At 41.5% G+C, this 15,043-nt stretch overlaps 1 protein-coding gene across 1 annotated transcript in view; it reads right to left on the bottom strand.

The window, feature by feature from the left end:
- The window catches only part of RXFP1 (relaxin family peptide receptor 1), a 955,071-nt gene that overhangs the window by 370,548 nt on the left and 569,480 nt on the right, over positions 1–15,043 (bottom strand). Inside the window, exons 6-7 of the mRNA XM_086962355.1 lie at positions 8,667–8,738; positions 971–1,042 (exon numbers count right to left, since the gene is read on the bottom strand). Of these exons, the coding sequence (XP_086818481.1) occupies positions 971–1,042; positions 8,667–8,738 (144 nt within the window). The remainder of the gene's footprint in view (positions 1–970; positions 1,043–8,666; positions 8,739–15,043) is intronic.

The raw sequence follows: 15,043 nt of genomic DNA, 5'->3' as shown, positions 1-15,043 counted from the left end.
CACAATGCATAGTCAATATGTATAGAAACCTAAATTAGTGGGTAAAACATGATACAAACATGCCTCTGATTTGTTGTATCATCCTCTACAAGACAATAGAGTTTGTGTTACTAATTGGTGATCTCTTACAGCATTGATTATGCCCACCGGAGGGCTTGAATATATGTTTTTTGGTGCTTTCAATATGGAAGCCAATTCATGAGATCAATGCGTTTGTAAATGAATGTGCCCACTAGAGGGCTTCATTGCTTTTTTTGCTTTTTTTCCCAATGTGTTGTTTTTTGCCTTTTAGCAAAACGAGGCAAACGATGATTAATTTGTAAAAGCTTATCGGACCACTGTACTGATGATACATATGAGGTAATATAATTGTCTATGGCCGCAAAATTGTTCGCACAAGTCTGTGTTCATAAAATATTGAAACATATGAAGAAATGACTAAAAACTACATTTCCCATCTAACTTCCTGTGAAAGCACAGGAAGTGAGATCAGCAACAGAAAGTTTGTGGCGGGTCCTTCGAAAATATAGGAGGAGTTTGCACACTTTTGCATTTACCGTGAACAAGCGACTGTGGGTTGCGAAACGCGTTGGCTTTGTAACTTAATATGATGAATTTTGACAAATAAACCTAAGGACTGGGAAAGAAACTCTTTTGTGAGTGGGGACTTATTCTCTTATCTTAAGGGATTTGTGTAATATATATATATATATATATATATATATATATATATATATATATATATATATGTATATATGTATATATGTATATATGTATATATATATAATATATGTGTGTGTGTAAAATGGGCCGTTCAGCCACAGGTTTTCAGAAATTGAGCTAAACATTTTTAACTTCTTCCCTCACGTCTTACTTATTTGTCGATTAAACAAGCAACAAGTTACATGTTGAACTTCCAAATACAATTATAACTGCCAGAACTTTCAGATGTACAGATATAAACACTTACAGCCATTCAAGTTTATGGAGATCTTGAAAAACTCCAGGCTTCAGGGACGTGATCAAATTATAACTCAGATATCTGAAATACACAGGAAACACAAAACATGTATTAAGGGAGAGCAACAGACAGCAGCAGATGAAGACTTAGCGACGGAAGGGCTACTGATGCAATTATACCACTTCCACTTCTAGAGTCACCCTTGTTTAGTTGCCACTTACATCCAATTAATTCAGAGCTTTGATTTTTGTCTATCTGTTTTTCTAAATGGGCTAATTGTGAGGGATCTTAGGTCCGCCCTTGTTTGGGCACTTTTCAAGATTACTGCACCATTATTATATGTGGCCTCTTAATTACAGTATTCCTAATAACAGCAGTTATCAGCCCCATCAGAACAATACATAGTTTCACTTTCATTCAGCGTTTTCGGCTGGTGGCAGCAGCTGAAAATGTTTGAATGAAAGTCTGGCCCTAATGAGGAATTACCTGGGCAATCATAATAGGAATTACTGATTCCACATAATTTCTTAGGGGACCCTCCTGGTCCAATTTGCAATGGACTGGATTTATTGTCTTCCAGAGGTATGGGTACCCCAATATCACAAACTCTGGGGATGGGGAGAATTCAGTCCATTTTCGGGCTACTCGTAACGAAGGCCTATATATGGTTCCTTGAGGAATGATACATTAAATTCCTCATGTAATTGTGTTATTGTGAATTATGCTGCTTTGGCTACTAACATACGGACTGTCAGATTCATCATCAGGGCCATAACAAATACAATGGACATGAGTGCCTATCACAGATCAGCATGTGCTGTGGCAAGAGGTAGGGCTATTTATCAAAGTGTAGTTTTTGCACGTCCTCATGGAATTCTCATACTTTACAATTCTTCAAAGCTGCTTTTGGAGTCTGTCTGCAATGCTTACACAGCATAGGTACAAGAGGATTTTTACCAGCAGTCCTTCACAGTTTACTCAGTCTAGAATCCAAATGCTTGGTTAGTACTAACTTCAAAAATGCAGTAACATAGTGTTGCTTCTGGTGCCCAAATTTAAATTTCACATATGACATCAGCAAACATTGAGGAAATCACCAGCCATTTGGAAATTACATAAACACGATTACTGGTGGAATACAAATACAAATTGAAAATCCGATTAGTATAAATGTATTTTGAATTTATTAATAATAAAGTATCACAAGAAATTGGTGGGATAACACCTAATCAATGTTTTCTAAGGAATAAGCATTGTGTTAAGGATTTTAGAAAAACTCAAGACCATTTATTGTGGTATTGGGACTTTGTATAGTGCAGTGCTGCATAAAGTGTTTCCGAAGTACTGTGCAATGCTTTGTTACTGGCAGGGGCTAGTCTGCATGGTTGGTAGAGTGTATGGATTTTCGCTGGCCTACTTAGAAAGCATTAGGTGTTTTGTTGGGATGACCTTAAGGGGGATCCTGCCTTTTTCCTGTGGACTTGGCACTGTGCATTGACATGCTTATATCTATTTTAATTGCATTTATTTATGCAGTTTTATATAGCTTGAACCAGACGTCAGAGGCAGCAGAGTTCTTTACACAGGAGTCACAAAAACATACCAACCATGTAATAACAACAGGAAAACTATATAAACATAAAACTACCCTATAACATATATGCCAAGGTAAGACTTTATTCATGGCGAACTGGATCAAGGGACTCTTTTGAAAATAGGTGATGTTGCTGGAAGAAATTCATTTTAAGTTCTCTTTTAAAGTACCTATTGGAAGGATTTGTCTTAATGGCAGAGGGTTGGCATTCCATATAGTTCTTGAGAAAAATTGTTTCAGGTTTCTGGCTTTATAGAATGCAAGAATTTCTTGAGATTGAGATTCTGTACTATGGCGAGAGTGGGAGCTTCCTGAGATGTTTATTCAGCCGTAGCCTAAGGAAACTGGAGCATGCTCACTCACAAGATGTCCCACCACACAGATGAAGCTCGTTTGATATTGTCATCATTACATAATGTCAGACACAAGCTTGCTGTTTCCCCCGAAGGGTGTCTACTGAGGGGTCCTCAGTTAAGGAATACCAGCATCATTGCAAAAGCAAGTCGTGGATCTAGCTCACTCTGCCATCCAGTCTCCGAAGCGAGGTATGGTTCCCTGGTTTGGATGACCAGGTTGAACACATTGTGAGGCAGTGTTCCATGTGTCAAGCTGCTGGCCCTGCCGAGCCACATGCACCCTTCATTTTGGAATCCATTCCATCCATCCCCTGGTACAGGGCAAGTCCCATTTTGCAAGCTTATGTGATGGTCACCACATGTTTGTGGGGCTGGATGACTTTTCAAAGTACCTTGAAAAGAAGATCCTAGAATCAATAATGGCCGCCCAGAACATACCCCCGGCTGGAGAAGGTCATGGCCACTCATGGTCTGCTGAATGAGCTAAAGACAGACAATGTTCCCCCTTTTTTCAAGGCAAATGTTTGCTGAGTACCTGGCCTTTAGAAAGATCTATCAGCGGAACATCACTCCCCATTGGCCGCAAGCGAACGGTGAGGCAGAACGCTTTTTCAGGACTTTAACATTTTTTTTGAGAATTGCATTAGCCAATGTTCAGAATAAGGAGTGTGCGTTGTATACTTTCCTCCATTTGTACCGTCTCACTCTGCATGCTACAACCAGAGTGTCCCCCAGCACCTTGTGCATGAAACCAGATGGTAGGAGACATCATTCGCCACATTGGAGAGACGTCTCCAATACTTGACAAGGATGCTGAGGCATTGCACTGACATCGTGCACAAAATCATCGCAAATCAAAGAGGAAACGGGCCAAGCAACTGGATCTCCAAACTGGTGACGCCCAGGAAGCATGTTTAATCTACAATTTGAGATCGAGCCATGGAGAGTGAGTTAGGTGAAAGGAACCATGGTTAATGTCAGAGAAATGGTGAGACAATCACATGGAACATATTATTCTTTAAACTGTACCAGCAGCCCGACTTTGAACCAGAGGATTGTTATGGTACTTTTCCAATGGCTGAGGGTGGCAGTGACGAGAACCATGTCAGCTGTCTGCCAGGTGGGGCCTGCACGTCAATGTCAATCCCTTCACCTGGGGAATTTAAGGGTCAACTCCAGTAGCCTAATTCCCCTGAGTACCCAGGCACTGTCATGAGAGACGACATAGGTGGAGGTGAGCCTGAAAAAGATGAACCAGCTTCCCTGAGGCAAGGCATGTGGAGCTATGACCTACTACGACGTTGGTCAGCGGCTACCACGAGGTTGAAGGATTTTGTTCTAAGTAAAAAATGTTTTGTTATTTACTGTTAAGGTATCCTATTGCATCCGTGCATTCTATAGCTCTTCATGCAATGGTGCTTTCACATATCTTATGCACAGCTGTGCAAATAATGTCTATATCTGTTTGTTTCGAGTGCAGGTTCTAGCATGATTCGGTTTCTAGTTTGTGTTTGCCTTATCTTTGGTTTTGTGTGATAAAGGAGGAATGTTATGTTGGGATGGTATAAGTCATCATGCGAATTGAGGGAGGGAATATGAGTAAATGAACCTGTCATGTGTGGCTCTAATGGTATGAGCCATGACGCACAAGGAAGCCAATAAAATAAGGGGCCTGGGCTTCGAGGAACAGAGGTAAAAGTAATTGGTGTTGGCTGTTTCTTTACAACATTCATTGGGCTGTACTCTGCACCCCGACAATGCCTACAAGCGATAAAGCCTTGCCTCCCATTTTATGTTTTGTAGTAGAGCAAATCATGCACAGGCAGCTCTGAGCCTAGGCTGGCAGGAACTTTCTAATCCACGTGGGCTGTGTGCTGCAGTGAACCCTTGTCCTCCTGTGTGGGCTTGAGGCAAGTCCTTCCACCATCTTCGCTGTTTAAGTGTTTATGCTATCTGTGAAAGCTAGGGCCATAACTTCGGAACTTAGCTATACTAACAATGATGAGAATACACTGAAAAACCTGCATATGTTCAATTAAAACAGGGTTGTGGTGCTCTATATGTTAGTTGCTAAAATATAGATCGCCGGGATCTGTTTTATTAAGGGGATTTAAGGTAATATTAAAAACGTCATGTGGGATGGATAAGGATAATTAGTGGTCCTGCATTCCCCGGTCGACATGTTTCAACTGTGTGTTGCAGGTCTCATGGCTTTCATCAGGACTTGGATCCTTGCCTTATTTATAGACAGTTTTGAAGCTTCTTGTCTAGCTGAGATCCTTTAGGATTAAATAGGTGTTGGTGCAGGTGGCCCAATCACAATCATACACATGCATACACATACACACTCAAGCATAACATTGTTATTCTCAAATCTTTGTGCAAAGTTCTTGCAATATAGGAACCTCCAATGGTTTTTATTGGGGAGCCACAGAGGGCATACCATATCAGCCCTCCGCAGTCACACATTAGTCAATGAGAGTCTCCCGCCTTTGTTTCTACACGCGTGGTCCTCCTCTGTACACTACGTACACTATGTTCTTCTATGGGATGATACAGTCCTTGGACAGACAACCCACCCTTCTTGTTTCTGTCATGATTTTCTTGTTTCTATCATGATTTGGACTCATTGTTGTCATTCGTCATAAAACTGCAGGCAGTCCTTTGGCAGACAGAAGGCGCCTAACTTCTAACAAGTTTACTACTAATACTACTAACAAGTTTACTACCATTAACTTCAGACCACACCAAAGTTCCTGGGGATCTCCCAGCAGTGCAGATAGTAATCCTAGTCTAATGTTGTCTCCATCAAGTCCTCTGATTATGAGTCCTTAACAGGACTAAATAAATTCAATAATGGTGCAAGAGATACTGATGGACACATTAGAAAGAGGTAAAGATACGTTGAACCCAGTAACAAAGGTCGTAGCATTGTGATAAAGAAATGCTTCTGTATTTTATTTTGCATTATCACATGGTGTGGAGTCAGCCTCAAACTAGAATAGAAGAGTTTACAGAGCAGAAAGGGTCATAGATACATGGATGTACATAAACTACTAGAAGGAAAGTTGCGGTGCAGGAAGCATAGTGGTCTAACAAATGTTATTACATAGCATATTAAAGCCCCAATCACAATTATGCTTTGAATCTAAGTTTAGGTGCAAACTCCTATTTGCAGCCAAAACGGGATTGGGTTTAGTGCACAAATTCCAGATGTTTTCTCCTGTGATTTACTGCTGGGAAACCTTGTTCAACTTGCCGGAGCAAATAAAGCAAATGTGCTATTTGTGCCTGGAGAAATTGGAAACAATGGACCAGATGTACGACCGTTTTTTTACAGTCAAACTAGAAATCGGCCCGTTTGCGACTGCAAAATTGGTCTGCCCCATGTACAATCCCTATTTTGCGAGTCTGTAACCTATTACTGACTCGCAAAATAGGATTTGCGACTCGCTATTAGGAAGGGCGTCCCTTCCTAATAGTAACTTGCACTTCAATGGTTGATTGTTTTGAAACCACGATTGCGGTAGCAAAATACTCGCAGTTTACCACCTGCTTCAGGGAACCCTTTCCCCTTTGTGAATGAATGTGAAAATATTTATTAGGAGCAGGTAGTGGTCCCATTTTCTTTTAAGGAAAATGAGCTGCATTAAAAAAAATAAAAACTGCTTTATTTAAAAAGCAGTCACAGACATGTTGGTCTGACCCCAGCAGGCCACCATCCCTGGGAGTGCCAGTCATCCCAAATGGGGTCGCAAATTGCACCTGCCACATGAATATTAATGAGGCATGCAATTTGTGACTCCATTAGGAATCGCAAACAGTGTCTGAGACACTGTTGTACATTCCTATTTGGGAGTCGCAATTCACAAGTCGTAAAATGATGCAATTTGCGACTCACAAATTGGCAGGGTCGTACATCTGGCCTAATATGCGCTATTTGCGAGTTGTAATCAATTTCCGTCTAATTGGACCCAAATAAGGCATCCCCAAATTACGAACCTTGCACTACTGTAAATTTGCAACTGCACAATTTGCACCTGCAAAATGTGGGCCAATGTGAAAGGCCGGTAAGCATGCAAAGTAACATAGTCTGGGCTGGAGAAGGTCTATGCACCGGCTTTGTAAAGCAAATGAAAGGAAAGTAAATAGGTGAAGAACAGTGCTTTGATAGGAAGATGGGAAGTCAGGTAGGAAGGTCAGAGAGCAAGATTGAAATTAAGATTTATTGCTTGAATTGGTGGGTCTAGATTTTCTGTCCTGGATTGTTAGAGTAATGCAGAAAGACTAAGGTCCAGGTAATGTGATTTATGAGAGCCAGACTGTGTGGACATGAGTCCTGGCGTGTCCTCTGTGCACTTTTCTGGTCCTTCCTTCATGCCAGTGCAGCGCTCAATTAGATTGGGACGAAGCCAGAGCTTTGGAAAGCATTTCTGAAAGGAATTAGATGAAGTGTGTCTTGAATTTGATGTGGTCTGGGAGGGGGTACAATGGAGTTCTCTTAGATTTGGGAAACCCCATCCTATTTCCTTTTCTCTGTTATTAGGTTATTAGGTCCTTGAAAGATGTTATGTTAATGAAGCTTGTAGTGCGCACTGATACTCCAAGGAGTGTAGGGGTGTAGAGGGCCGGTGTATAGGCCAGAGACAAGCACAGAGAGTGCTACCGCTCTTAATGTGTGGGGCAGACAGGGAGTTGACAGTGGAACGGAATTTGAATGTTGGAAATTGTGGCTTGACTTGTCACAATAGGCCCATCTGGATCCGTGGGTACTGTGACTACTTTGAGGGGTCGATACTGAAAGCAACTTATTTTGCGCAGTTGGCAAGAGAGGTAGGTGACGCTCGGGCTTATTGGTCATCAATTAAATATGATGGGAAACCCAATCAACCCTTGAGGGCTTGGGCAAATCAAATGAACGGGTAAAAAGCGCCTTCAAGGGATTTATTTGGAATACTCTGTTCTATTGCTTTCGATATATATTTTTAACTGCAAGTATTATTGATGAACTCGCCAGAGAGATATTATTCAAATGTCTTTTATTGGTCATCAGGCAGTCCCCGAAGAGTTGGTCTGCGTGTAAGCCTGTTTTGGGCTCTTTGTTGGGCCTGTTTTATGGTCTGTGGGGCCTGTTTTTATGTTAATTAATTTCCCTGATATTAAAACAATGCCTGCAGAAAGTTCAAATCCTTATCTTCTTCCAATATTTGCCAAAATACTTATACAGCGTATCTTTAAAAGTTCACAGCTGCCCCATTTTGTAAACATGGAGCACTCATTTTAGCTACCTAATTCACTAACGGGGGCCACTTTTATTTTGGTCTCTATGCCTTTCTTCTGTCCCAGTCTGACCCTGGTGAAATAATCGAGCCACACTTACTGTGGTAGCACACAGTCGAAGCAGCACTGAACTCTGCACAGACCTGTGCCTTCGAGAATGTCCGAGTGCATTTTGTAGATGTACCCCTTGCATTTTAAATTTCAGTTTTCAATGGTTAGCAGTAATTCTGATCGATTTTCAAAGCGGTAACGACCTTCTTTTAGTCATTTAGATCAAAGAGATCACAGAGGTAATCTCTTCTGACATCATGATGCATTACAACGGTTGATGCCAACCCCTATTTGTTTGCTAAATCCAACCCAGGTATGCCTGAGGAACATTGAGAAAACAAATTTTTCTTGACTAATGGTGTGAGCATCTATTGCAATGCCCATTTGCTATCTTTTGAGATGGGGGTGTAGAGAGCTTACTTACAGTTTGGTCAGGTTGTGCAATCCCCTGAAGGCGTGCAAGGAAACTGTTCGGATCACATTGTTTTGCAGGTACCTGAAAAAGAGGAAATTGTAAAATAAACAAGCTCATTCTAAAAAATAAATATGCGGTTGCATTTAACTTCAAAAACACTAGATGGTGCTACAGAATACCACGTGTATTTGATTTGATGTTTGACCTGCCGATGTGTGAAAGCATAATTCTGGGTTCTAAATCCCGAAACTCCAGGGTAACACTCATTCCATGGGGAAAGCAGAAATGTATATTAATTTATATTACAATCACAACCAGTACTGACCCAAAAAATGATTTTGGGGAGTGGGGGCACAGAAAGACAGCAGTCAAAATGGTGGTTCTGTTTATACCAGATAAACATAAACGAGGGTCCGCAAACAAGTGGTTTGTGTGTGTGTGTTTGAATAGCTGCCTTTTGTATGTGTAGTGTCTTGTGAGTTAGAGATGACGGGAACCTTTTGGCCCTTGACGGACTCCGTAGAACAGTGACGTAGGTGCTTGGGTGTGGGTATAGAATTTATGCTATAGAATGTTCAGTTTATGGGTACACGCTGAGGAATAAAGACATGTAATACTAAGTTCCATATGTGGCCTGGGGAGGACGCTACAGTATTTAGTGTAGAAGTTTTTATTTGAATGGCTTTTGTGTGAGTTATGATTTTTGGACCTATCCATAACTTGTAGATTTCAGCATTTTTGGTTTAATTCATAACCATCATTTTTAAGTAACTGTGTTTTTCTAAACATGCATTAGAATGTTGTAACCAAAGCTAGCCATAACTTCACTTGTTCCTTTTTTACTGAAATTCAGCCTTTTTGAACATATTCCACACTCAATAGTTCCCTGAATCTAAGATGCTATAGACGGTCAATCCCTTCTGCTCCTTTGGCCATGTGCAACAGTGGTTGGCTGTAGGACCTATGCACAACCCTCCACAGATTGCCAACGCCCCCCTGCACATGGCCTGCCAAGTCATGTTCCTATTTTTTCTTACATTTTTCTAAGGGGTTGTGGACACTTTTGTGGGGTTTAAGAATGCTTGCAAACCTGGGAATCCATGTTGGATGTCCCGCAGAGTTAAAAAACCTGGCACCAGGGCAGCAAACAGTATGGGAGGTGTAGCAAGGATTCAAGATCACTCACCATGGGTTCGCATATCCCCGACTAAGGCTTGCGGACCTCTGAGGGCTGTGTCCTAGGGCTTCAAACCCAACCCTTGGCTCTAGGAACTATCCCAACATAATTGGGATTATTTTCATTTTTTAAACTTGGGCAGTCCCCTTGGTCCCTCCCATGAGCCAGAGGTCTAGGGGATGCTCCGCCTGCGCCCTTTGGCTCCTTCAAGACTATGTCCCCGCATTTGAGATTGATGACTGGAACATTTTTCTCCAATGTGCAGCTTGTCAATTAGATTGCTCCAGGATTGTTGACCTAGATTTGGGCTTGCCTGCTCGAAAATCTCCCTTGCCGAATCAGAGTTGAGTATTTTTTAAAAATTTGGGTCTGTGGATGGTCTGCAAACTATCAGTACCAATATCTCTAACTTGATTGATATCTCGCATGAACTTCAAGTATGTAAGAGACACTTTTCCAACACTAATGTCTTACAAACAACTGAACAAATTCACACAATACCAAGCAAAGGCACTACTTCCATTATAAATTCTACATTCATGTATAGTTTGGTGCAATTCTGGCCAGCTAGTTTTTTCTAAATTGGAGAGCACCGAATCCTTTGCAAGTTAAAAGGGCCCAACCACAGCACCGAATCAGCCCTCCTGGCAGTGACCAATCACATCAGGATGACGCTGGATGGAGGGGGGTCGATGATTCTGGTGCTGTTGGATCTATCCGCTGCCTTTGATACGGTGTCACATGAAGTGCTTCTCGGTCGTCTGAGGGATGTGGGACTAGGGGGTGTGGCTCTGTCCTGGATGGAGAGTTTTCTCTCAGGCCGCTCTCAAGAAGTCAGGTTGGGCTCCCATAAGTCCATAACTAGGGAGCTCACCAAGGGAGTGCCACAGGGCTCATGCCTAAGCCCCACATTATTCAATGTGTACGTGGCCCCCCTGGCTGACTTAGTGAGATCCTTTGGGTTCACCCCGGTGTCATATGCCGACGACACCCAACTTCTGTTCCCTTTTAAAACCTTTACACCTGCACTAAAAAAATCTTTTGCAGATGGAATGAGGGCAGTGTCAGAGTGGATGGCCAAGAACTGCCTACAGTGTAATGTAGGTAAAACGGAAGTACTGTTGTTTGGGGAGGCAGTGACACTATGGTCCCCCGAATGGTGGCCCTTGGAACTGGGACCTGTTCCCAGAACCAAACAGAACGTTAAAAACTTGGGAGTGCTATTAGACCAAGCACTAACATTAAAAGATCATGTAAACCAAGTTGCCGGCACTTGTTTCAGGGCCATTGGACTGCTGAGAAGGGTTTTTCCATACTTACCTGACAGACACAGGAAGACCTTGGTCCAGGCTTTAGTCATTAGCAGATTGGACTACTGCAATGGTCTTCTCTTATCAACTAATGAAGAACAACTTAACAAACTTCAAATAGTCCAAAACACTGTGGCAAGACTAGTCCTCAACGCTCCACCTAGGACTCCCTCCCGCCCCCTATTGGCTAAACTACACTGGCTCCCAGTGCGACAACGCATTAAGTTTAAAATCCTATGCACCATTCATAAATGTCTGACAGGTACGGGGCCTAAGTACCTCACAAAAGACTTCTCACCCTATGTCCCAGGGCCCTCCTTACGCTCCAGTAACCTCCAGCTACTACAGGTACCCAGAATAAAAAAATCTAGGCAGGGAGGTCGTGCACTTGCTCACACTGGACCTGTCCTCTGGAACTCTTTGCCCCAGACATTGAAACAAATCACCAACCACCTAACCTTCCGAAAAACCCTTAAAACCCATCTTTTCATAAACATTTAAAAGCCACTTATTCAATCCAATCAGTCACTTCTTGAACATGGACCAGCACAATCTGTATTCCTCCTACCGGCAAAGCGCAGAGATACCCCCCCGGGGGTCGAATCAGGCGCTCTACAAGAACATTAAATTAATAAAAATAAAATAAATGTAACATTTTTGTCCTCTATTTTTTCGCCCCACCCCCACTTAATGGAGCGACATGAAACTTGCCATTTCGAATATAAATCAGTTGACTTTTTTTGAGAAGTTTCATGAAGATTTATTGAATATGCCACAGTTATTGAGAAAACAAAAATGCCTTTGAATGGCACATCGGATCTAGTGATAACTACAAAGGAGCTATCGCTATCCCCTTTCTTCCCACTTATTCATTCTCCCTTTCAACCTCTCCTATCTCTTTCACATTGTATTTCTTTTTTCTATCATCCCTCTTTTAGTTTATGTTTTTTTAATTGTTATCACATTTCCATTTTCTTTACATCTCGGCTTTTCTTTTTATTTCTTCCCTAATACCATCCGGCTACAGCCATATATTTTTCTTCAGGCTTAACCAAACAGCTCGATTCCTGCTTTCTTCCTTTATTTTTTAAGTGTTCTTTGCCCTGCCTATTAGACAAGGTGGTTGGGCACAAGAGAGGACCAGGAGGAAGTCAGCTAGGTCGTGGGCTCCATTGACCCAATCTTGATGACACCATTGATCACACCTCAGTAAAGATGACAGAGCCAGCCGCAGGCAGACATTGGTAACACACTTGTAGAATGTTAATAGAAACAAACAGAAAATGCAATGTAAAAAATACACTGAAAGAAACTGGTGTATTCCGGGATGAAAGGTGGAATGTGTACATCTAAGTTAGAAGCTAATGACTAGAGTTGTTCACTTACATATCTTTGGTTGAATACCCTGCGACAAAAGTTGAGCGAATTTAAAAGTATAATAAAAAAAGAGTAAAATGAAATCAAGAAAAACGAAAAAACACAGACATGGAAGGGAAATGAACGGAAAATACAGAGGCTACCTCCCTGTCATTGCGATTGAGTTCAAATTAATTTTGTTCAATATAATAAGTGGCCATGTGAGCACTTCATTTCTTATCTTTTTCTTATGAAGCACTGTGAGGATGTGTCATGGTTCTGAAATAAAGAACAAGACTAAAGGTGAGCCCTGACATCTTTATCTCCAAATGCCTGCTCCACAATATAGTGTCTGGTAAGTCCCATTTCCGACAGCTGATGATAAAGCAACCATTTTATGATCATTCTAAAATGGGACTCTCCTCAGCCTTTGTAATACACTTCCGCTGGGCACATTTGGCTCTACTTCAACCCCTAGCAATTCCACCAACCAAATGCTTGATAGAATGGTTAAACGCCCTCCTATCCTACTTGGGCATGATTAATGAAATGTACCATTACGTCAAAGATTGACATACGGATGCATTTTATGGTAAAATATAGCGCTAAATGATGGACTTGCAGTGCAAATAAATAAGCATGATTTAGCTTAACTTTCCCATAATTTCATGTAATTACGAGTAAGCAAATGATGCAAATTTGCAATAGTCGTTAAGTAAGGTCTCTACCTTCGGGTCTTCTACAACAAACCTATGGAATTCCATTTTCACCATCTTATCTTGCTAGCATCCTGAGGACAAACAAGGACTGCCACATCCAGTGGTATATTCAATACTGAGATTCAATTTACATCTGACTTTGAGATCTGTGGAACTAAATCAGAATTATAATCCACTAGAACAAAGAATTGAATGTTAATAGCGTTTGTGCGGGATCGGCGGAGGCGATGATTAGGGGGTGAGAGCCATGGAAGCAAACAGTTTAGTTGCTTTGATTGACTTTGCATTTTATGATTTTATACATTGTGTAAGAATTAGATGGGTCTTGTATTGTAGCAATGTGCTGGCATGACAGACTGATAGATCAGAACCTCTAGCCTGTCTGCTTTTTGTTAATACTCACGGGGTGTTACTATCTCCTTCTTTTGTGAGCTCAGTAACCTTGCCACATCAGTATTTGCTAAGTTATTTATATGTTGCGGGTCAGTTGGTGGTTAAGCTGGTGGCCGATTTGTTCATTCATTTGAGTTGCCACTGTATTGGTTGCCTGAACTACGGTGTTTTACATTAATATGTTGCCACAATCTCAACTTGGATACTAAAGGACAATTCTTCTTTTTGTGTTACTGTAGATATGGGATCACAGGACTGCAAGCTCATTCTTTCCTCTGTCTCCGAAAAAAAGACAGAGAAGCGAACTGCTTAGAAACCTCCACAGTCAATATCACTTATTGTGATTGGTAGCAAAAAGAACTAACACAGTGTTCCGAAAATGTCTCACTTTCTTCTTTGAGATTCAGACACTTTCTCTGTAAAATCGCCTAGACTGTGAGTAGTTTAATTTCATTTGTGTGACCCTTTATCATGTACTGCTTCTGGGAGGGACCATGACCCAGTGGCTTAGCAAGGTCAGTTGGTACCCGGTGCAGACAATTTCTTGTCACCCCCGGCCTGAGAAAATTACAAAAAGATGTGTTTAAAACACATATTTTTGCCATTTTGTCACCCCCCTCGGTGATGACACTTGTCAGCTCCGGCTTAACAAAATGGCAAAAAAATTTGTTTAAAACACATATTTTGCCATTTTGTCACCACCTCAGTGATGACACCTGGGGCGGACGCACCCACCGCACCCCCCTTTCTGTGCCACTGCCATAACCTGTGACATAGACATGACCAGCGTATGTTATGTTGAGTTTCTCTTTTGATTTCTCAGGAAATCCTCACTCAGAATTGTTTTCTTGACATGTGCACCATGGCCCTGATGGATGAACATAGGCCTGGATTCCACACAGTGCAGCGCAGAAAAGAAAGTTGCTGTGTGGCGTTGTGTGAAAGGAAAAGAGCAGAACTGTGCGTATTTACAAAGATATGGCACAGGTAATCTCTATTCTTGTGCTGGTGCACTCTGGGCTGCCTAGCATCAAATTCTAAATATGGCTCTCAGTTTTGCTAAGAATGAGATTTAGGTGGATGCACAGATAATATATTTGCATAGTTTATATAACAAGTGTTGCAGACTATCAATAAACAGTAGATTGTGTGTATACCTTATGAACCAGGGTGAAAATCCGCCAATCTTGTGTTGACAGCTCTTTGATATTTCCAAAAAAACAGATACCTCTGCTAAGTAAAAGTTAAAAAGGGTTGTCACCATGTATGCATCACTGCTTTAATCCATTGCTTGTATGAAATACTATAGTATTCACCCTCGCAGATTTTTACACAGGAATACAATGTAATGCTTGTATCAATTTTAGTAATTCTGGATCAATCCCCATGGAACATAATTTACTCGAGAGTCTAGCAGCCGCGGTCCGTGGA

This window comes from Lissotriton vulgaris, chromosome 3_1 (genome assembly GCF_964263255.1).
Source record: "Lissotriton vulgaris chromosome 3_1, aLisVul1.2, whole genome shotgun sequence".
Taxonomy (NCBI): Eukaryota; Metazoa; Chordata; class Amphibia; order Caudata; family Salamandridae; genus Lissotriton; species Lissotriton vulgaris.
Note: the sequence above shows the minus strand (reverse complement) of the source record. Positions and strands in the feature narration are given on the sequence as shown.